The sequence below is a fragment of the Ovis aries genome, chromosome 7 (assembly GCF_016772045.2).
Source record: "Ovis aries strain OAR_USU_Benz2616 breed Rambouillet chromosome 7, ARS-UI_Ramb_v3.0, whole genome shotgun sequence".
Classification (NCBI taxonomy): Eukaryota; Metazoa; Chordata; class Mammalia; order Artiodactyla; family Bovidae; genus Ovis; species Ovis aries.
Window position 1 is genome coordinate 22,898,340 of NC_056060.1, and position 23,456 is coordinate 22,921,795.

Sequence of the window (23,456 nt, forward strand, 5' to 3'; positions counted from 1 at the left end):
GTCACCGAAGAGTTAATGACACTTTAAGAGATTCTGTGCCTTTAAGGGGAATGTGAATGGGCTGAAAACAGGCATTTCTGGAGAAAAGCGCTTAGGTTCCTCTTTACACTGTCACGCCCCAGATTCTACTCTGTAGGGCAATCCAAGAATTCCAAGGTTCTTAACTCTGAGCCTCTAGAATAAAACTCTGTAGAGGTGCCCACAGCCTGACCGCATCTGTGCCCTTGGGTTTGTGTTCAGCTCCCCCTGTAGCCTCTCTCACTGAGTCACTCAGAGCACAGTAGTACACAGCTGAGTCTGATGTTTTCACGGAGGATTTCTGCAGGTGGAAGGAGCTGTCACTCGAGATATGAGTGGCTTCAAAGCCTCTGCTGGTCACCTTCTGGTCACCTAATGAGCTTTTCAGGAGCAACTCAAGTTCTTTGTTTTTGTACTGGACATACCAAAAAAGAATATCTGAATAGCTGGACTGGTAAGTACACTTCAGAGTCAGAGATGCCTTCTCGGGGAGGATAACAACGCCTTCTGTCTGGGTCACCGAGTCTCCACTGGTCCCTCCTTTAAAAGAAAAAAGAAACAAACAAACACAAACACACAGTAAAGACTTTGTTAAGTTGAATAAGGAAGAGGAACCATCTCTCGCATGATAGAGATTACATGACATCCTAAAACCAAGGAATATAACATCTTAGAAATTTTAAATGTTACTCAAGCATTATCAACAAGGTCACAAGTCCTAAGCACAAAGCAGAGAGCATAGTTGGCTCAGAAGCAGTGGGAGGCTGAGTTTGGGGATACACGAAAGTTGAAAAAACTATTCCTCTAGTTTCTTCTTTGTTGAAATCTTCAAGAAAATCTTGGTTCAAGTGTCATGCAAGACAAACTCCCCTACAAGACCATGCTGTAGGCTGAGCAAGAGAGAAAAGTTCTCAGAAATGAAAGATGAATTTATATCAAACCACCAACGAAAGGGAGCAGCGCCCTCTGTCGTTCTCTCTCTGTTCCTGCAGTCTGCTGTGCATCTTTTGGTATTTAGCCTGAAAAGGAGCTCAGTTCAGTTCAGTCGCTCAGTCGTGTCCGACTCTTTGCGACCCCATGAATCACAGCACGCCAGGCCTCTCTGTCCATCACCAACTCCCAGAGTTCACCCAAAACCATGTCCATCGAGTCGGTCATGCCATCCAGCCATCTCATCCTCTGTCTTCCCCTTTTCCTCCTGCCCTCAATCCCTCCCAGCATAAGAGACTTTTCCAATGAGTCAACTCTTCGCATGAGGTGGCCAAAGTACTGGAGTTTCAGCTTTAACATCATTCCTTTCAAAGAACACCCAGGACCGATCTCCTTTAGAATGGACTGGTTGGATCTCCTTGCAGTTACACTCTCAAGAGTCTTCTCCAACACCACAGTTCAAAAGCATCAATTCTTTGGTACTCATCTTTCTTCACAGTCCAACTCTCACATCCATACATGACCACTGGAAAAACCATAGCCTTGACTAGACGGAACTTTGTTGGCAAAGTAATGTCTCTGCTTTTGAATATGCTATCTAGGTTGGTCATAACTTTTCTTCCAAGGAGTAAGCGTCTTTTAATTTCATGTCTGCAGTCACCATCTGCAGTGATTTTGGAGCCCAGAAAAATAAAGTCTGACACTGTTTCCACTGTTTCCCCATCTATTTCCCATGAAGTGATGGGACCAGATGCCATGATCTTAGTTTTCTGAATGTTGAGCTTTAAGTCAACTTTTTCGCTCTCCTCTTGCACTTTCCTCAAGAGGCCTTTTAGTTCCTCTTCACTTTCTGCCATAAGGGTGGTGTCATCTGCATATCTGAACTTATTGATATTTCTCCCGGCAATCTTGATTCCAGCTTGTGCTTCTTCCAGCCCAGCATTTCTCATGATGTACTCTGCATAGAAGTTCAATAAGCAGGGTCATAATATACAGGCTTGACATACTCCTTTTCCTATTTGGAACCAGTCTGTTGTTCCATGTCCAGTTGTAACTGTTGCTTCCTGACCTGCATATAGGTTTCTCAAGAGGCAGGTCAGGTGGTCTGTATTCCCATCTCTTTCAGAATTTACCACAGTTTATTGTGATCCACACAGTCAAAGGCTTTGGCATAGTCAATAAAGCAGAAATGGATGTTTTTCTGGAACTCTTTGCTTTTTCAATGATCCAGTGGATGTTGGCAATTTGATCTCTGGTTCCTCTGCCTTTTCTAAAACCAGCTTGAACATCAAGCTGTAGGTGTAGAAGGGAAATAGGTATCAGGGGTGAGCACATGGCTCAAGGAAGGAAGCACTAAATAATTTCTGCAGACTTCTCAACGGTTCCCAAGGCAGAGACAGTTAGTAATTCCTCTGTCTTTAAGATGCAGAGAAATACAGTTCCCTTAAGGCTTTCCAGGCCCACCATCTATTGTCTGATCACACTGAGCAATAAGCTCATTTAGGCAACTTAAGTTACAGTGTGAGTGTGAAGAAAGACTGAACTGAGATAGATCTCTTGTCATTTCCCTCACTGGTCCCCTAGAACCAGGGGATGAGCTATCTCTGCTTAGAATGTTCTTCCTTTCTGCCTAGAATCTTTGCCTAGGCAACTTTTTATTCCTTCTTTAAGAACCAATTTACATGCCAACTCCTTATGAAAGTACTGATCCAGTCCTTCAGGCTGAATTAGGACCCACCTCTCTTCCCACCATACCTTGCATGCACATATATCACTGTCATTTCTGCACCATATTGGAATCCTTTGTGTATTGTTTTTCAAACTAGGTTTGATGCACCTGAGATCAGGAACTTGATCTTATTCATCTCAGTGGCCAACTTCTCAAAACACACAGAACACTAGTTCAGAGCAAATGGCTTAAACATATTTGAATAACGAATGAATAAGTGAATGAGTGGACATGTCCGGGTGTACAATGATCTGTTCATGAGGTACAGTCTCTACGGGAAATAGTTCTCAGGCCCACAATATGATGAGCTTCTTCCAGCAGCATGTCTAGGGTCTGAACACAGGGGCATTAGGTATTTCCCAAAACTAAGGCACAGTTCTTCATATAAGAGACCACTCTCATCCTGACTATTTTAAAAATATTATAGCACCTTTATACATACAAGACTTAGGTTGAGTATAAACGTCTTCGGTTCACAGTTCTTAATCACCAAAGTGAAAGTCGCTTAGTCATGTCCGATTCTTTGCAACCCCATGAACTGTATGGGGCTCTCTAGGCCAGAATACTGGAGTGGGTAGCCTTTCCTTTCTCCAGGGATTTTCCCAACCCAGGGGTCAAACCCAGATCTCCCGCATTACAGATGGATTCTTTATCAGTTGAGCCACAAAAGCAAAGCTCTAGAATATGGAGTGGTAACCTATCCCTTCTCCAGCAGATCTTCCCAATCTAGAAATCAAATCAGGGTCTCCTGCATTGCAGGTGGATTCTTTACCAACTGAGCTATCAGGGAAGCCCATGCACATAAAATACAAAATTAATAAAATTCATATTAAAACGTTAATGTAGAAGGGATATTTTACTGAAACTAAAGAGGTGGTGAAATCTCATTAGAAGAAAGCTGTAGATTGTGTCATTCAGTAATTCACCTGATTAAGATGATTTGGAGTTTAATGCACTATTGTCTGCTGCTGCTGCCGCTGCTAGGTCGCTTCATGTCCGACTCTGTGTGACCCTCTAGAAGGCAGCCCACCAGGCTCCACCCTCCACCCCACCCCCCACCCCACATCCCTGGGATTCTCCAGGCAAGAACACTGGAGTGGTTTGCCATTTCCTACTCCAATGCATGAAAGTGAAAAGTGAAAGTGAAGACGCTCAGTCATGTCCGACTCTTAGCAACACCATGGGCCGCACTCTACCAGGCTCCTCCATCCATGGGATTATCCAGGCAAGAGTACTGGAGTGGAGTGACATTGCCTTCTCTGCACTATTGTCTCAATTACTGTGATTAGTGATTTCCAGGATTTTTACTTCTATTCAAAAATATCTATTTAAGTCAGCATTATATAACTCTATTATTGAACAAAGCATCAAAAAGTCAGCACTGAAAAAAATACTCTGCATGTACTGCTACTCTTTTTTCTACTGAATTGCATGTTGATACATTCAAACTTTTAAAATGTTTAAAAAATATTTTTAAAACTTTTATCCATTTAAAGACCTATGATGCTTTTATTTGTAAAGTGTCATTATTCCATTTGTCTTTAATTAGATTTGAAAAATGACACAACACAAAAGCTTCAGAAAGATGAGGAGTATTCTAAATTGGCCCAACAGATGGTTAGAAATATTAGAAATATGATAGAAATTATTTAGTTTGTTGTCATCAAACAAAAAAATCCAAATCAAAAAATTCTAATGTAATTCCTACACCCTGTAGGTTGGCAGACTTTTTTTGTCCATAAAGGGTCAAATAGTAAAGAGTTTAGGTTTTGAAGTCGTACAGTCTCTGCTACAAGTATGCTGGTATAGCACAAAGCATCCATAGTCAATGCATAAATAAATGAGCATGGCTACCTTCCAATAAAACTTCGTTTATAAACATAAGTATCAAGCTACTTTGCCCTGTGGCTATCCTTTGCCAATTTCCGCTATACTCCAAAAATTTATTCATAAACCTCTAAAGATTACTTTTTTTCCACTAAATATTATCATAGCTTTTTGAGGAGGCTTAAAATAAAAAACACATTAATGGATAGAAAATAAGAAGGAAATTGATTGACGCTAATGCCAAAGATCCTTCCTGGGTGGCTCAGCGGTAAATCCACCTGCCAATGTGGGAGATGTGGATTCGATCCCTGGGTCAGGAAGATCCCCTGGAGGAGGAAATGGCAACCCACTCCAGTATTCTCACCTGGAATTCCAGTGGAGAGAGGAGTCTTGCAGGCTACAGTCCATGAGGTCACAAAGAGTTGTAACATGACTTAGCAACTAAACAACAACAACAAATGCCTAAGATACATTGATGCTGAGTTTTCAAGAATGAAAAACACAGATACGGACACTATAGTTAAGGAGATCACAGAGTAGGATTGAAAATAGACCTTAAACAAATAATGAGAGAAACAAAAATAAATTACAAACCTGACAATGCAGAGGTCTATAATTCTAAAACTATCCACTAAGCTTTCCTTAGCTGCTGACTCTTGGACAAGTATACAAGAATGAGTAGGCATTTACTATTTTTTTTTTAACTCTTTTGAAGCAAGGAAAAGAATTTTAGGAAAAGAAAAAATAAGAAAATCACCTAAAATATCTATGAATGGGTTATATAAGAGGAAAATAGTGCCTTTGACAAACTTAGTATTGTTGAAGAGGGAGGGAGAGACAGAGAGAGATTAGGGACACATAATGAAATGAAGTTGGAGAGGTAGCTTCTCTTTGTCCTGAGAGCAAATGGGTGACTGACATGCTAACATCTGCACTCTGGCAAAATCGCTCCCGCTCTGGAAAAGGGACTACATGGAAGAGCGATGGGGTGTGCCAAGTGTTGAGCGGGAGACTGAGATGGATTTTTAATGAGGACTGTGGAGGTGATTGGGCTGCGGGGATTGTGGCATCTTCCAGAAGATTTCCAGGAAGCAAAGTCCACAGAACTGGGAATTAGACTGAATACAGTATCTCAAAAATGAATATCACTAAACAAACAAACAAAAAACTACATGAGTCTTAATATAGCCTAAACTGAGAGTACAGCAGAAACTATTTGCCTATAGAATGCTTATTTTCTACCACCTCTAATAGAACTAATTTTTATTTTATATTGGAGTGTAGTTGATTGGCAGTGTTATGTTAGTTTCAAGTGTACAGCAAAGTGATTCAATCATACATAAACATGTATCTATTCTTTTTCAAATCTTTTCCCACTTAGGTTATTACAGAATACTGAGCAGTTTTCCCTGTGCGCTACAGTGGGTCTTAGTTGAATGTATACTTTATTTTTTTTATTTTTAACTGGAGCATAATTACTTTATACTCTAGCGATGGTTTCTGCCATACATCAACATGAATCAGCCACAGGCATACACACGTCCCCTCCCTCTGAAACCTCACTCCCACCCCCTCCCCATTCCACCCCCTAGGGTGTTACAGAGCACCGGCCTGGAGTTCCCTGCATCTTACAGCAAATTCCCACTGGCTGTCTATTTTACACATGGTAATGTATATGTTTCAGTACTGCTCTCTCCAGTCTTCCCACCCTCTCCCTTCCTCACTGTGAGCAAAAGTCTGTTCTTTAAGTCTGCATCTCCTTTGCTGCCCTGCAAATAGGTTCATCATCACCATCTTTCTAGATTCCATATTGATGCACTAATACATGATATTTGTCTTCCTCATTCTGGCTTGCTTCATCCTGTGCAATAGGTTTTAAGTTCATCCACCTCATTAGAACTGACTCAAATGTGTTCCTTTTTATAGAGGAGCTACCCCACATCCGAGGCCAGGGACGGCGGCCAAGAAGAGCTACCCCACCTCCGAGGTCAGGGGTGGTGGCTGAGAGTGCCAGGCTGCAACTGCGCAGGAACGGCTGAGAGGAGCTACCCCATGCTTGAGGTCAGGGGCAGTGGCTGAGTGGAGCAACCCCATGTCCAAGGAGCGGTGGCTGTGCAGGTGCAGGAGGGCCGAGAGGAGCTATTCCACCTTCAAGGTTGGGAGGGGCGGCGGTAAGAAGATACCCTTCCTCCAAGGTAAGGAGCAGTGGATGCACTTTGTTGGAGCAGCCATGAAGAGATACCCCATGTCCAAGGTAAGAGAAACCCAAGTAAGACGGTAGGGCATCAGAAGACAGACACACTGAAACCATAATCACAGAAAACTAGTCAATCTACAGACCACAGCCTTGTCTAACTCAATGAAACTAAGCCATGCCGTGTGGGGCGACCCAAGATGGAGGGGTCATGGTGGAGAGGTTTGACAGAATGGTGTCCACTGGAGAAGGGAATGGCAACCCACTTCAGTGTTCTTGCCTTCAGAACCCCATGAACAGTATGAAAAGGCAAACTGATAGGATACTGAAAGAGGAACTCCCCAGGTCAGTAGGTGCCCAATATGCTACAGCAGATCAGTGGAGAAATAACTTCAGAAAGAATGAATGGATGGAGCCAAAACAAAAACAGTACCCAGTCGTCGATATAACTGGTGATAGAAGCAAGGTCCAATGCTGTAAAGAGCAATATTGCATAGGAACCTGGAATGTTAGGTCCATGAATCAAGGCAAATTGGAAGTGGTCAAATAGGAGATGGCAAGAGTGAACATCGACATGCTAGGAATCAGCTAACTAAAATGGACTGGAATGGGTGAATTTAACTCAGATGACCATTATACCTATTACTGCAGGCAGGAATCCCTCAGAAGAAATGAAGTAGCCATCATGGTCAACAAAAGAGTCCGAAATGCAGTACTTGGATGCAATCTCAAAAATGACAGAATGATCTCTGTTCATTGCCAAGGCAAACTATTCAATATCACAGTAATCCAAGTCTATGCCCCAACCAGTAACGCTGAAGAAGCTGAAGTTGAATGGTTCTATGAAGACCTACAAGACCTTTTAGAACTAACACCCCAAAAAGATGTTCTTTTCATTATAGGGAACTGGAATGCAAAAGTAGGAAGTCAAGAAACACCTGTAGTAACAGGCAAATTTGGCCTTGGAATATGGAATGAAGCAGGGCAAAGGCTAATAGAGTTTTGCCAGGAGAATGCACTGATCATAGCAAACACCCTCTTCCAACAACACAAGAGAAGACTCTACACATGGACATCACCAGATGGTCAACATCAAAATCAGATTGATTATATTTTTTGCAGCCAAAGATGGAGAAGCTCTATACAGCCAGCAAAAACAAGACCAGGAGCTGACTGTGGCTCAGATCATGAGATCCTTATTGGCACATTCAGACTTAAATTGAAGAAAGTAGGGAAAACCACTAGACCATTCAGGTATGACCTAAATAAAGTCCCTTATTATTATACAGTGGAAGTGAGGAACAAATTTAAGTGTCTAGATCTCATAGATAGAGTGCCTGATGAACTATGGATGGAGGTTTGTGACATTGTACAGGAGACAGGAATCAAGACATTTCCCATGGAAAAGAAATGCAGAAAAGCAAAATGGCTGTCTGGGGAGGTTTTACAAATAGCTGTGAAAAGAAGAGAGGTGAAAAGCAAAGGAAAAAAGGAAAGATATAAGCATCTGAATGCAGAGTTCCAAAGAATAGCAAGAAGAGATAAGAAAGCCTTCTTCAGTGATCAATGCAAAGAAATAGAGGAAAACAACAGAATGGGAAAGACTAGAGATCTCTTCAAGAAAATTAGAGATACCAAGGGAATATTTCATGCAAAGATGGGCTGGATAAAGGACAGAAATGGCATGGACCTAACAGAAGCAGAAGATATTAAGAAGAGATGGCAAGAATACACAGAAGAACTGTACAAAAAGGATCTTCACGATCCAGATAATCACGATGGTGTGATCACTAACCTAGAGCCAGACATCCTGGAATGTGAAGTCAAGTGGGCCTTAGAAAACATCACTACGAACAAAGCTAGTGGAGGTGATGGAATTCCAGTTGAGCTGTTTCAAATCCTGAAAGATGATGCTGTGAAAGTGCTGCACTCAATATCCCAGCAAATTTGGAAAACTCAGCAGTGGCCACAGGATTGGAAAAGGTCAGTTTTCATTCCAATCCCAAAGAAAGGCAATGCCAAAGAATGCTCAAACTACCACACAATTGCACTCATCTCACACGCTAGTAAAGTAATGCTCAAAATTCTCCAAGCCAGGCTTCAGCAATACATGAACAGTGAACTTCCAGATGTTCAAGCTGCTTTTAGAAAAGGCAGAGGAACCAGAGATCAAATTGCCAACATCCACTGGATCATCAAAAAAGCAAGAGAGTTCCAGAAAAACATCTATTTTGCTTTATTGACTATGCCAAAGCCTTTGACTGTGTGGATCACAATAAACTTGGAAAATTCTGAAAGAGATGGGAACACTAGACCACCTGACTTGCCTCTTGAGAGACCTATATGCAGGTCAGGAAGCAACAGTTAGAACTGGGCATGGAACAACAGACTCTTTCCAAATAGGAAAAGGAGTACATCAAGGCTGTATATAGTCACCCTGCTTATTTAAGTTATGTGAAGAGTACATCATGAGAAATGCTGGGCTGGAAGATGCACAAGCTGGAATCAAGACTGTCGGGAGAAATATCAATAACCTCAGATATGGAGATGACACCACCCTTATGGCAGAAAGTGAAGAGGAGCTAAAAAGCCTCTTGATTAAAGTGAAAGAGGAGAGTGAAAAAGTTGGCTTAAAGCTCAACATTCAGAAAACGAAGATCATGGCATCTGATCCCATCACTTCATGGGAAATAGATGGGGAAACAGTGGAAACAGTGTCAGACTTTATTTTTCTGGGCTCCAAAATCACTGCAGATGTTGATTGCAGCCATGAAATTAAAAGATGCTTACTTCTTGGAAGGAAAGTTATGACCAACCTAGATAGCATATTGAAACCCAGAGACATTACTTTGCCAACAAAGGTCTGTCAAGGCTATGGTTTTTCCTGTGGTCATGTATGGATGTGAGAGTTGGACTGTGAAGAAAGCTGATCACTGAAGAATTGATGCTTTTGAACTGTGGTGTTGGAGAAGACTCTTGAGAGTCCCTTGGTTTTCAAGGAGATCCAACCAGTCATTCTAAAGGAGATCAGTCCTGGGTGTTCATTGGAAGGACTGATGCTAAAGCTGAAACTCCAGTAGTTTGGCCACCTCATGCGAAGAGTTGACTCATTGGAAAAGACTCTGATGCTGGGAGGTATTGAGGGCAGGAGGAGAAGGGGATGACAGAGGATGACATGGCTGGATGGCATCACTGACTCGATGGACGTGAGTTTGGGTGAACTCTGGGAGTTGGTGATGGACAGGGAGGCCTGGCGTGCTGCAATTCATGGGGTCACAAAGAGTCGGACACAACTGAGCAACTGAACTGAACTGAATACTCCATGTGCATATCTACCACAACTTCTTTATCCATTCATCTGTCAATGGACATCTAGGTTGCTTCCTTGTCCTAGCTATTGTAAATAGTGCTTCAATAAACTGAGGTACACGTGTCTTTTTCAATTATGGTAGAACCACAATTTTCTTGTGAGTGACAACATGCTGAGATTGAAAAGATCCTGATATCGCAACCTAGACAGCATATTAAAAAGAAGAGACATATCTTTTCCAATAAGATCTTTATAGTCAAACCTATGATTTTTCCAGTAGTCATGTATGGATGTGAGAGTTGAACCTTGAAGAATGCTGAGCACCGAAAAATTGATGCTTTTAAACTGTGGTGTTGGAGAAGACTCTTGAGAGTCTCTTGGACACCAAGGAGATCAAACCAGTCAATCCTGAAGGAAATCAGTCTTGAATATTTATTGGAAGTTTGATGCTGAAACTGAAGCTCCAATACTTTGGCCACCCGATGTGAAGAACTGATTCATTGGAAAAGACCCTGATGCTGGGGAAGATTAAAGGTGGAAGGAGAAGGGGATGACAGAGGATGAGATGGTTGGATGGCATCACCGACTCAAAGGACATCAATTTGATCAAGTTTTGGGAATTGGTGACGGACAAAGAAGCCTGGCATTCTGCTGTCCACGGGATCACAAAGAGTCATACACAACTGAGTGACTGAACTGAACTGAACTGAGAATAATTTTGTTGTGAGTGACAACATGCTGAGGCTGAAAAAATCCTGATATCCCAGGCTCCTTTGAAGAAATGTGGGGACATGGACTAACACTCTGGTAAATGAAATGCAAGTAGAAGGTGCTGGGGGAAGCTTCTGAAAATGATTGACTTGGCCAGCATGTACTCATTTGCCTCTTGACATTCTTCCTGGAAGGTGTATAAAGTGGATGGATTTCTTGCTGTTTCTGCAAAGTATATAAACAAAAGTGACAATTTAAGGACAAGAAACAGCTAGAAAGAAGACCCTTGATTCCTCACAAGATTATGGAGCTGGTATACCAGCCCTGGACTGCACAGGGTACCTGCGATAGAGCTTCTTTATATGAGAGGGAAGTAAACTCCAGCTTGTTAAAAACATTATCTGAGTGTTTTGTGATGTGAAGCTGAACCAATATCTGATATAAATGATGTTCATTAAAAATACAACCCATCACTGCATCAGTCTGATTGAGTAAACTCCTAATAACCCAGGTCTTCAAAGGTGTTCTAGCTGATTCTGACACAGATGATGTGGTGGTTTAAGGTCTGGAATGTGGGAACCACAGTCCTACCAACCTTTCCCCTGCCCTCTCCTACCTTTTTCACTAAGTGTCACATAAATACAAATGCCCTTTGCCCACAAACACATTTTCAGTAGCATCAAAACTGTATCAAGAAAACTATTCTTACCAGGAAGAAGAATACAATGGATGGAAAACTGTTATATATGTGATAATAAACAGAAGTATCCACTTTCAATAAACAATATTTTAGGGGCTGATAGCAGAAAACATGTATCTCTCACTTGTAACGGGAAAAAATCTGACTTTTGGATAAATTTCCATCTCTTTAATGGAGAAATTGATGGCTAGAAACCATGCAAATCATAAATGGCAGAATCAGATTCACATCTTTGTCTCTTTTACTCCCAATACTGAGATCTTTGTGTCTATTATTACATAATGTTTTCACTCCTCGGTTTTAAAGTGAAAAGTTTCATGGGAACAGTCCTAGATCCTTTTTATTTCTAATGTCTGGCGAATCTACTGTTTCCTATACAGGAATTAGAGAAATACTAAAATCATCTCATGTGTCTTAAAGCTCCACCTAGGTCTTGAGGGGGCTGCACATATAATAGACGAGCCCTTCTAATACTGAGAAGTCCTTCTTCATCCTTCAGAGGTGACCTGGTAAAATTAGAACTTGAAGGGTCTTTAGGCTCATCAGCCTAAATCCTTTGTTTAAACTGAGGACACTGAAGGTTGCTACACCAATGATATGGCTAAAGACACAGCCAGGATGGGCAGGGCTGAATTTGGCATTTCAGCTTCCCATTCTAAATCCCATGCCCTTTACTATAGTCTGACATGCTACCAAAAACCCAGGAATTTGAGAGGAGCTCCCTTTCATGTTTCTAGCCATTTGCAGACTCTCCTTTGTGGGAAGACAAAACCACCAACTCTGCACACTGTCGCTGCTTCTAAGAGACAGCTCCGGCAGGTTTGCGCTGGGGCTGCAGGTGCCAGCTGAGCACTGTGTGTCTGTTGCACAGAGGTAAGTAGCAGTGTCCTCAGCCTGGGAAGCCATGATGGACATGGAGCTGCTTTGGATGGAGCTGTCCAGCGTGAAGAGTAGTCTTCCACTGTGTTTCTGTCTCTCATTTGAACGCATTAAAATCAGATGAACAAAGCCTCGCCTTGAATCCTGTCTGTACCACTGTAAGGCAGTTATAGTAATACTTTTATAGCTGCAGTTCATGGTGATATTTTCACCCTCCTGGATGCTCAGGGTCTGCAGATTCTGTTCTCCTTGCTGGCTATTCACCTCTAGGCAGAAACACAAGGACAGAGGCCAGGAGTCAGTCACTGCATTTTCACTCACTAGTGTCTGCATTTCCTTCCATAATTTGAGGGTACATTTCCCAATTAACAGGCTTTCCTGGGGGCACAGTGGTACAGAATCTGCCTGCAATGCAGGAGATGTGGCTTTGATCCCTGGGTCAGGAAGATCTCCTGGATAAGGGAATGGCAACTCACTCCAGTATTCTAGCCTGGAAAATTCCATGGACTGAGGAGCCTGGCGGGCTACAGTCCATTAGGTCACAAAGAGTTAGACAGGACTGAGCGACTAACACTTTCACTTTTCCCAATTAAAGAGAAGATTTTGCCCCTCAGTCTTGTGATCTCTGAACTTTGGTCACCCTCTTCCCATCACCAAGAGCCCAAACTCACTGGCCAGCTGAAGCCACAGAATCACCAAAGACAGGGCCAGAAGCTTCTCCATTCTTCTTCTTTAGGAGGATCACAGAAGATGCAGCTCTTGCCCTGAAATAAAGCCAGGCTCCTCAGTCTAGCTCATTTTTTTTTTTTTTCAGTATACTCATCCAGTCCCTCTGAGACCCAGAGAGAGTCTCAGGTTTCTTACCCAGCCAATCAAAGGAAGCTTAATCTTTTTGCTTTCAATACAAACATATTGATTTCAAACAAAGGGAGTCTGAGAGAGGCACGGCCCTCTTGTGGGGGCAACATCATCCTACTAAGAGAACCACCTGAGGAAGATGAAGTGTGTTAGGGCTGGTTCAGAGGAAATTGCAAAGCTGTTCTATTCTCTGCCTTTATTGAACTCCAGTTCCAGCCTACAGTGAGAACAGATACAGATACAATTTTATGCACTAAAAACTCAATGAAGAAAGAACACTGATGCCCAGTATTTACAGAGTACCTCTGAGGAGCACGGTTAGACTTCTTACAGTCACTTCTGATACCCTGTCCTTTTTTCCTAATTTGCCTCACACTGGAATCAGATTATATATGAGTCAGGGTTCTTACTTACGAGTAACAGAAACTGACTCTGGCTGAATTAAAGAGAAAATGAATAAGTTAATTAATATTGGGTTTGCCTCAGAATCTCCAATATGGTCAGAGAACTGGACTCCAAAGTCATAGAGTCAGTCTACCAAACATTTAAGGAAGAGTTAACACTGATCCTTCTCAAACTACTCTCAGAAGTTGCAGAGATTGCATGCAGAGGAAGGAACATCTCAGTGCAACCTGCTTCATCACTTTGGCCTCATGATCTCATGATCTGGCCTTGCTAGCAGTGCTGGAAGTTATGCATGAGCTCAAAAACACTGCTTTCCCCTTACCAAGTTTGTCCCCGCTGATGCTATTGCTCAGTGCCTAATCTGTCCATGACACAGACAAATACTGAGTTCCTGATATGGTGTCATTCCCCAGAGAGACTTCCCGGATGCCTGATGACAGCTGGATTACATTCAGTTAAGTTCAGTCGTGCCTGACTCTTTGCAATCCCATGAATTGCAGCATGCCAGGCCTCCCTGTCCATCACCAACTCCCGGAGTTCACTCAAACTCACATCCATTGAGTCGGTCATGCCATATAGCCATCTCATCCTAGGTCATTCCTTTCTCCTCCTGCCCCAATCCCTCCCGGCATCAGAGTCTTTTCCAATGAGTCAACTCTTCGCATGAGGTGGCCAAAGTACTGGAGTTTCAGCTTTAGCATCAGTCCTTCCAATGAACACCCAGGACTGGTCTCCTTTAGGATGGACTGGTTGGATCTCCTTGCAGTCCAAGGAACTCTCAAGAGTCTTCTCCAACACCACACTTCTAAAGCATCAATTCTTCAGCACTCAGCTTTCTTCACAGTCCAACTCTCACATTCATATATGACCACTGGAAAAACTATAGCCTTGACTAGATGGACCTTTGTTGGCAAAGTAATGTCTCTGCTTTTGAATATGCTATCTAGGTTGGTCATAACTTTCCTTCCAAGGAGTATGTGTCTTTTAATTTCATGACTGCAATCACCATCTGCAGTGATTTTGGAGCCCCCAAAAATAAAGTCTGACACTGTTTCCTCATCTATTTCCCATGGAGGGATGGGACCGGATGCCATGATCTTCGTTTTCTGAATGTTGAGCTTTAAGCCAACTTTTTCACTCTCTTCTTCCACTTTCATCAAGAGGCTTTTGAGTTCCTCTTCACTTTCTGCCATAAGGGTGGTGTCATCTCCATATCTGAGGTTATTGATATTTCTCCCGACAATCTTGATTCCAGCTTGTGCATCTTCCAGCCCAGCATTTCTCATGATGTACTCTTCACATAACTTAAATAAGCAGGGTGACTATATACAGCCTTGATGTACTCCTCTTCCTATTTGGAACCAGTCTGTTGTTCCATGTCCAGTTCTAACTGTTTCTTCCTGACCTGGAAATAGGTTTCTCAAGAGGCAGGTCAGGTGGTCTGGTATTCCGATCTCTTTCAGAATTTTCCACAGTTTCTTGTGACCCACACAGTCAAAGGCTTTGGCATAGTCAATAAAGCAGAAATAGATGTTTTTCCTGGAACTCTCTTTTATTTTTGATGATCCAGCAGATGTTGGCAATTTGATATCTGGTTCCTCTGCCTTTTCTAAAACCAGCTTGAACATCTGGGAGTTCACGGTTTATGTATTGCTGAAGCCTGGCTTGGAGAATTTTGAGCATTACTTTACTAGCATGTGAGATGAGTGCAATTGTGTGGTAGTTTGAGCATTCTTTGGCATTGCCTTTCTTTGGGATTGGAATGAAAACTGACCTTTTCCAATCCTGTGGCCACTGCTGAGTTTTCCAAATTTGCTGGGATATTGAGTGCAGCACTTTCACAGCATCATCTTTCAGGATTTGAAACAGCTCAACTGGAATTCCATCACCTCCACTAGCTTTGTTCGTAGGGATGCTTTCTAAGGCCCACTTGACTTCACATTCCAGGATGTCTGGCTCTAGGTGCGTGATCAGACCATTGTGATTAGATATCTCCTATGATGGAGATGGCTGAGATTTTTCCTCACTGGAGAACACTTATACCTGCATACGGATTTGTCTTCTTTGCTTAATATACTTGTCCAGCCTTATCTTCATAAACTGACAGAGTGCCTAATTTCAGCAAGATATTCCCCACAGCATTTCTTCTGAGGAAGAAACTATTTTCACAGCAAAAGGTTACAGCCATGGGCACACACCCACAGAATTATTTATCTTACCATATACCCTGTCATCCAGAAATGGCTGACCTGATTAAATTTAGAATGGTTTATTGGTTCTATGGGTTTCCCAGGTGACACAGTGGTAAAGGATCCATCTGCCAATACAGGAGATGCAAGAAACACAGGTTTGAGCCCTGGGTCAGTAAGATCCCCTGGGGTAGGAAATACAACCCACTCCAGTATTCTTGCTTGAAAAATTCCAGGGACAGAGGAGCCTGGCGGACTGTAGTTCATGGGGCCACAAAGGGGACTGCATGACTGAGCACTCACACACACACTGATTGTATAATAGCACCGGTTGAAAAACAGCTCTGAAAATATGGCATTCTGTCTCTTCAGATGCAATGCAGAGATAAGTAATGGTGTTGTCTCCCCATAGGCAGAATGCATGATTCCAGAAATCAAGGAGGCGGCACTGGGAGTGGACCCCTCACTGTTATCTTCAGTAACTCACTAGCAAGATCTTTGCATGTAATGTTTGTAACTTTGAGTTGTATTAGTTCTTATTCTCTAAAAGAAATAATGCTTTCACCAGGGAACACAGCAATGGTTTCACTGAACTGGAAGATAAGACTTCCATGTGGCTATTTGGGTTATATATGTCTCACAACCAATGAATAGAAAATGAGTTTACTCTACTAACTACAGTGGTTGATTCCAATTACCAAGGAGGAATGGGTTGTTGCTGCATATCAAATATAAAAAGGACTATGTCTGGAACCCAAGAGATTTCCTAGGGGAGCCTCTTGGCACTTCCATGACCAATACTAAAGGTTAATGTTAAATTACAACAACCAATAAAAAGACAAGATTTTTGAGTACTCAGATCCTTTGAGAATGAAGAATTGGATCACACCACTAGGAAAGTAACCCAATTCACGGGGTAATGGCTCTGAGCAGGGAAAATATAAAATGTGTAATAAGAAAAAATGTCATCTACATCAATTGCCGCATAACCACCAAATCAGGAACCAAAGAATGTAGGAGTTTTCTACAGTTTCTTCTTGTTCTTTACTTTCATGTGTTCCTCTGCGTACACTGCTATTTCCTGCTTCCTTCTCCTCACATTATTCTATATACCACTTGAGAGAGATTAACTTTAGAATTTAGTCTGCATATAACAGAATTTTCAGTGGAATTCCCTCTGAATTTTAGAAGTAATTAATACAGCCAGTGATCCGTAGTGACTGCTGGGACCACAGGTCTCCTCCTTTGAGAGAAAGGATGAGAATTTCTTCACTTGTTCAAAGGACAGACTTAGCTTGTGAGATGGAAACAGAGTCATTTCACCCTTGCTTGAAAGTTCAACTGTGTGTGGAGGAGTGTGTATGAAAGATGTGCCAGTTATCAGCTTATCGCCTTTGAACTACAAATTCTCCCTTCGTAGATTCAGAGGGTAATTCTGGACATGCGCCTCTTGCCAGCTGGCGTGATGTTAACCTTTGTCGGTAGAGAGGATGGAAAGGAGCCGGCAGGAAGAGGCAGCTTCTCTTCCGGGTCCTGGGATGTGCTCCGCTCTTCTTGTTCCGGGGTGCTTGGCTGTCCTGTGGGGCACCTGTGACGCTCACGTCCAGCAACGTTTAGTGACAGTCCCCGGGTGCTTTCGTGGCAAGTTTCACAGGCACCCGAGCAAGTTCAGCAGTGCTCCTTTGCCAGCTTCCTACAAACTGTGCTAGAACCCTGGGAGCTGTTCTTCTGCTTGTTAGTCGTGTTCTCTGGCACCTCGGCAAACTTCCCCATTCAGCAGGCTACAGTCACACACTCCCCAGTGAAGCCTGAGTCACCACTGTGATAGGAGAAGAGAGTACATATTATAATGTGTTACTTTCTGTGAAACTCTGGCATAGTCCTAAAGATAACAGTGTCTCCCTACAGATGCTATTCTTATGTTCTTTAGAGTTCTTTCTAGAGTTCTTTAGAGTTCATAGTAAATAATGCTCTGCTATTTGTTAATAATTCTTTATATTAAACTTTCCTTTTTCAACTTGCCACGATTTTTCGCCTGATGGCCCCTATTTGGATGGTATGAGTTCATCAAGTGCATGAGAAGAAAGGCATCAGCTGCAGAAAGATCAGCAACCACATGTCAGGAAGCACCATTCTACTTTTAAGGAATTTCAGCCTGTGGTGGTGATACTCGTGGGTGCGGATGAGGTGGCAGCAGAGTCGGAGAAATGGGACTGTACCACTTAAACCTGGGGAGCCCATCTGGGCCAAGAAGAGAATTTTCACGCTGTTACATAGTTTTATTTCAGAAGTATTTTTCCAGGTACTAATATCTAAAATAAATACATTTACTATTTAAAAATTAACTTATACAGAATAGCTAATGAGAATTCCCTTAAAAAAAAATTCTACAGCTAGTTGACAACAGACGCTTTCCCTTCTGAGCTACCAGGGAAGTAACAGAGCTAAGCCACCTTCAAACTGATATTAGGTGGATAGGAGAGGAAGAAACAAGTTAATAAGCAGTTCTCTGCTCATTCATCCTAAAAACAAGCCTGCCAAGTAACATGGTAAGTCCACATGGCCAGACTACTGGCCAAGAAACCCATTCAGGAAGAAACTTTGTGGAGAACAGGGACACAATGACATAAGAAGTCCATCCCACTGCCCAGTTCTTCATTCTTAAATATAAACCAAGAACAAAGAAACACTAGTCATTAATAAGTACAGATGGTGTCTCTTTCCATATCTTGAAGCACCAAGTCATCAACTGTGAATATGAGAGTCATATACCTGGAACCAAAGTTGTGGCAGAATGTCATGCTTAATGGTCTCGTATGCACACTTGGAGAATGACCAAAGGATCTAAGAGAATAATATAATGGTTCCTTGGTAACTACTCTCAAAAAATCTGGAGTCTTAGCTTTGAATAATAATTCTTTATATATTTTTTAAAATTTTCTCTCTTAAGTACTTCACCATACATTGTTTTAATTTTTCCAGATTGGTAAGAAATAGAAAGGGCTTCCTGGTGGCTCAGATGGTAAAGAATCCATCTGCAATTTGGGAGACTTGGGTTCAATCCCTGCAGTTTAGGAGGCCTTGGGAAGATCCCCTGGAAAAAGGAATGGTTACCCACTCCAGTACTCTGACCTGGAGAATTCCATGGACAGAGGAGCCTGGAAGACTACAGTTCATGGTGTCATAAAGAGTCAGACACAACTGAGCAGCTAACACTTTGACTTTTCACTTTTCCCAATTAACAAGAAGACTGTATAGTTCATGACGTCACAAAGAATTGGACTTGACTGAGTGACTCACTTTCACCTTCAAGAAATAGAGAAGGAAATTAACTTTTTAAATACAATAATTTTCAAGTCTACCATTTATTGAATGCACTCATATGACATGAGAGTTCCATGCTAGTAGCAGACACTGCTGGTGCTCAACCTAGACCCCCTTTTCCAGGCCAGTGGGCCCAATTCCCAGCTGCTGCAAATGTTGGCTATGCTTGGCTCATGGCTGCCCTCTTTCCCAGAAAACTGATCTACACCAATAAACATCACCATTCTCCAGTAGAGTGTACCCATGCTCCAATGAGCGTCTTATTCTAAGATCCGCTGTATGGCCCCCTTGACTCAAGGTGGGAGGGATCAATTCTGTGGGGCATTTCATGCTCCAGAGACCCCCATGGAGTCAGGCTGGATCAAGAGTTCAGCTCAGACACATTCATGTTTACCCTCTTCCCCTCCCCACTTAACTTGCTTGTCTCAAAATAAGATGGGTGTCAGAAATCCCAACTTTGGCTTTGTTAAGGAAGTCAACCTAAGACAATATGCTACCTCACTTAATCCTAAACCTATCCTGAAATAAATATGAGCATAGCCTGAAATCAAGTCACTCATTAGCAACAAAAGATAATCAGACCAGCACCACAAACCAGGTTCTTTCCAGTGGCACCAGAAGACACACAAGTGGAAAGAGAATTCGAGTATCTTGAGCTCAATACATTTCATGCTCTTTCTCATTGCCTTTCAAGTGCTTTTTCCATGATTTGGAAATATTTCTGAGTCGTAAATTTCCAGACTGAGAATTTGAAGCAAATTCCGATTAGATTACATCCTTCTTTGCATGCTAAGTTGCTTCAGTTGTGTCTGATTCTGTGCGACCCCATGGGCTGTAGCCTTTTATACTTTTACATCCTTTTAGTCAGTGACTATGTGAACAAAACTGAGTAAAAATCTTAATTAGTCATTTCCAGCTTTTCCCGCTTTTTGGACTAAATAAACAATGTCATGTCTAACAGACCACTACTTCAGCTTCATGATGACTGTGACGTCTAATTTTTTTCCCTGGATTTATTTGTTGTTGTTCAGTCACTCAGTCATATCTGACTCTTTGTGACCCCATGGACTGTAGCATGCCAGGCTTCCCTGTCCCTCACCATCTCCTAAGTCTTGCACAAACTCATGTCTATTGAGTCATCAAACCGTCTCTTCTTCTGTCATCCCTTTCTCCCTGCCTTCAATCTTTCCCAGCATCAGGGTCTTCCAGTGAGTCAGCTCTTTGCATCAGGTGACCAGGGTTAATTTCCTTTAGGATTGACTGGTTTAATCTCCTTGCAGTCCAAGGGACTCTCAAGAGTCTTCAACACCACAGTTCGAAAGCATCAATTGATTTCCATCAGATCACAAACATTTTTCCTGGACTTTGGCATAAGTTATAGGACAATTCCACAGTGCCAATGAGTCAGGAGAGGGTGGATATTCATATCCCTGCTGGTATTCCCAGCTCTCTCACCAACATTTTCTAAAACATCCTCAATAGCATATGGTCTTTGATAACTGATCCATGTAGGTCTTTAATCACCATAACATTGGTTACTCAGAGATCCTTCTCAGGAAACCTGTACCCCTACACCCTGCTGTGGGTGTGGGATATCCTATGGCTGTAGCTAATTCTCTCTACCATCCCCAGCCTCACTCACGCACATAGGAATCAGTGCGCTCTCCCACAAGGCTCACACCTGGAACTTTGAGTTCTACTCAGCCTTCACTCAAAAATGGCGACATGAACCTCTGATCTGAGTTCCTGCAACTGTCTAGGCTTTTTGTTTCAGCCAGTTCTCACCTTCTGATGCTAGTCCTTCCATCCACCCATCAAATGTATCCTTATCTAATCCACCAATGGGGCTGCAGTTGAAGATGAAGATGGGTGAAGATGAGGTGGCAGATCTATGACTAGAACAATTCATGACTCACAGCTTTCTCAGAATAGCTGCTTAAGACTCCTTTCTGGGACTTCCCTGGAGGTCCAGTGGTTAACACTTGGCCTTCCAATGCAGGGGGACTTTCCATTCTCTTTCCACTTGTGTGCCTTCCAATCCCTGGTCTGGGCACTAAGATCCCACATGCTTCACAGCCAAAAAGCGAGAAACATAAAATAGAAACAATATTGTAACAAATTCAATAAAGGCTTTAAAAATGGTCCACGTTAAAAAAAAAAAAAGACTTCTGCATTTATGTTTTTCCATTATTTCCTAAAGCAATGAGTATCAAACATCTTGAATAACTACATGAGGAAAGAGCAAAATGTACCAGGAACTATGAGGGAGTATCCCAGTTATCATATTAAAATATTGTCATATATAAAAGCATCATAATTCCAATTCCAGTGAGTAAAGTTATGGTACAAAACTAGAGTACAATGAGAAGATTGAAAAATATTTCAGTCATTCAGACCAAACTGTCTGTTTAATTTCCCTTCAGAATCAACTGTTCCAGAATTATGAAAATATTTCCCTAATCAATCAAACCTTCTCCACGGTTACTCTTAATCCACATTCACATCTAGAGAGGCGACAGAATGTCTGTGCCCTGCAGCCTAAGCTCTCCAAGAGGCGCTGCCGGGGCCCCAGCAGGTTTGGGCACAGGCGGCAGGTGCCTGGGGAGCACTGTGTGCTCACTGCACAGAGGTAGGTGGCTGAGTCGCTGGGCTCGGAGTCTCTGATACGCAGGGAGACATGCTTCTTGGTTTTATTGGACTGCGCTTTAAATTTTCCTTCCTCTTTGTCTTTGTCAGGATACACGTTCAGCAGAAACTCAGGTCTTTTCCCAGGGTACTGTCTGTACCATGCGAGGTACTGAGAAGCACTGTCAGAATAAATGCAGCCAAGAGAGGAGATGGCTCCCTCTGGGACAGGCAGAGATGCAGGACTCTGCTCCACGGTGTTCTGCTGGCTGCTCACCGCTGTGCAAAAAGACAGTGAACGCTCAGTCAAAGAAGGTGGGTTAGGTAGTGGATGCCTCCTCTCCAGAATTGAAGTTACCTTTTCACAGGCCTCCCACCTCTACCATCCCTTATTTAAGGGAAATAGTGTTCATGTTTCTCCGTAAGTCTAGAAGGGACAATGACTCCAAATAGTTATTTTATGGTCCCATAGAAATGCCCCAAACTTACAGATTAAGTGAAGCCACAGGATCACTAATAAAACTCTTGAGGATTTCATCATTCTTTCCCCCTCTGGTTCACTGAGGATTCAAATTTTAAGCCCTAAAATTAAAAAAAAAAAAGAGTTGAGCTCAGACATTTCAATTCTTCTGCTTTAGAAATCATAAAAAGAGCCTGTTCTATCAAAGACAAAAGAGACTTTTTCATTACCCGTGCAACACACCACCGAGCTCCTCCTCTCTCCTCCCACTTTCTCCCTCCCTCTCTCTCTCTCTCTCTCTCTCTCTCTCTCTCTCTCTCTCTCTCTCTCACACACACACACACACACACACACACACACACACACACAGAGGAAGGAATACATGAGCAGGGTCCCTGAGAAGACACTGCCATCTTGTGGACTCAAGACCCTGATCAAATAAATATTTGAAACATAGATCCTTACTATGGGAACTGATGAAAATAAAAATTTGCCACTTTAGTTAAATTAAAAATTTGAGAAGCGTATGGTCCAAGTCAATGTGTGTGGGGATAGAGTGATGTCTACATGTGTGTTTTACATCAAATGGCAACACTTGTCTGATTAGAAGCAGCTTTATCAAATGGCCACTCTCTCACACTGAAAAACCAGTCCTAAGGTATTCTAGTGATAGAAGTCTGGGTGAGGCTCTCATGATTCAGGGGATCTGTGTAGCTTTTCTTCATTTCAGGCCAACACTTCCTATCTTATTTCCCCACTTCTATTTTTAAAAAATCTAATCTAACTCAAAAGAATCCTCTTAAGACACAATGACCTAAAATCTAACTGAACAAACATGCTTCCAGCTCACAACTTGGGCAGATTTTTAACAAAGTCAAGGACTTAATTCTTAATTCCATTTTGTACCAGTGGCATATCTGTGTGGAAACATTGCTTAATTGGGCTGATGGTAGTAGTAGATGGACCAGCCTTCAGTACCTAGAGTGTAAATAACACCCAAAGGACATGTTCATGAGTCTAATCCCCCTTCTTGAACAAAGCCCTGGCATCTCAGGATTAATCTCCAAAGTTATGGGTCTGGTATCAGTCTCTCTAACAAGCTTCCCTGGTGGCTCAGTGGTAAAGTATCTGCCTGCCAGTGCAAGAGACATGAGTTCAATCCCTGGGTCGAGAATATTCCCCTGGAGAAGGAAATGGCAAGCGACTCCAGTATTCTTGCCTGGAAAATCCCATGGACAGAGGAGCCTGGCAAGGCTATAGTCCATGGGGCTGCAAAAGAGTCAGACATGACTTAGCA

General features: G+C 42.4%; 1 protein-coding gene and 2 gene segments (V, D, J or C); all 3 read right to left on the reverse strand.

The window, feature by feature from the left end:
• The window catches only part of LOC121820038 (uncharacterized), a 234,431-nt gene that overhangs the window by 199,215 nt on the left and 11,760 nt on the right, over positions 1 to 23,456 (reverse strand). The window lies entirely within an intron of this gene.
• LOC121820031 (T cell receptor alpha variable 17-like) lies at positions 10,429 to 13,041 on the reverse strand. The segment is given in 2 exon segments: positions 10,429 to 12,564; positions 12,970 to 13,041. Coding segments are annotated over 2 exon segments (555 nt in total).
• LOC114115698 (T cell receptor alpha variable 12-2-like) lies at positions 18,389 to 22,384 on the reverse strand. The segment is given in 2 exon segments: positions 18,389 to 21,978; positions 22,189 to 22,384. Coding segments are annotated over 2 exon segments (492 nt in total).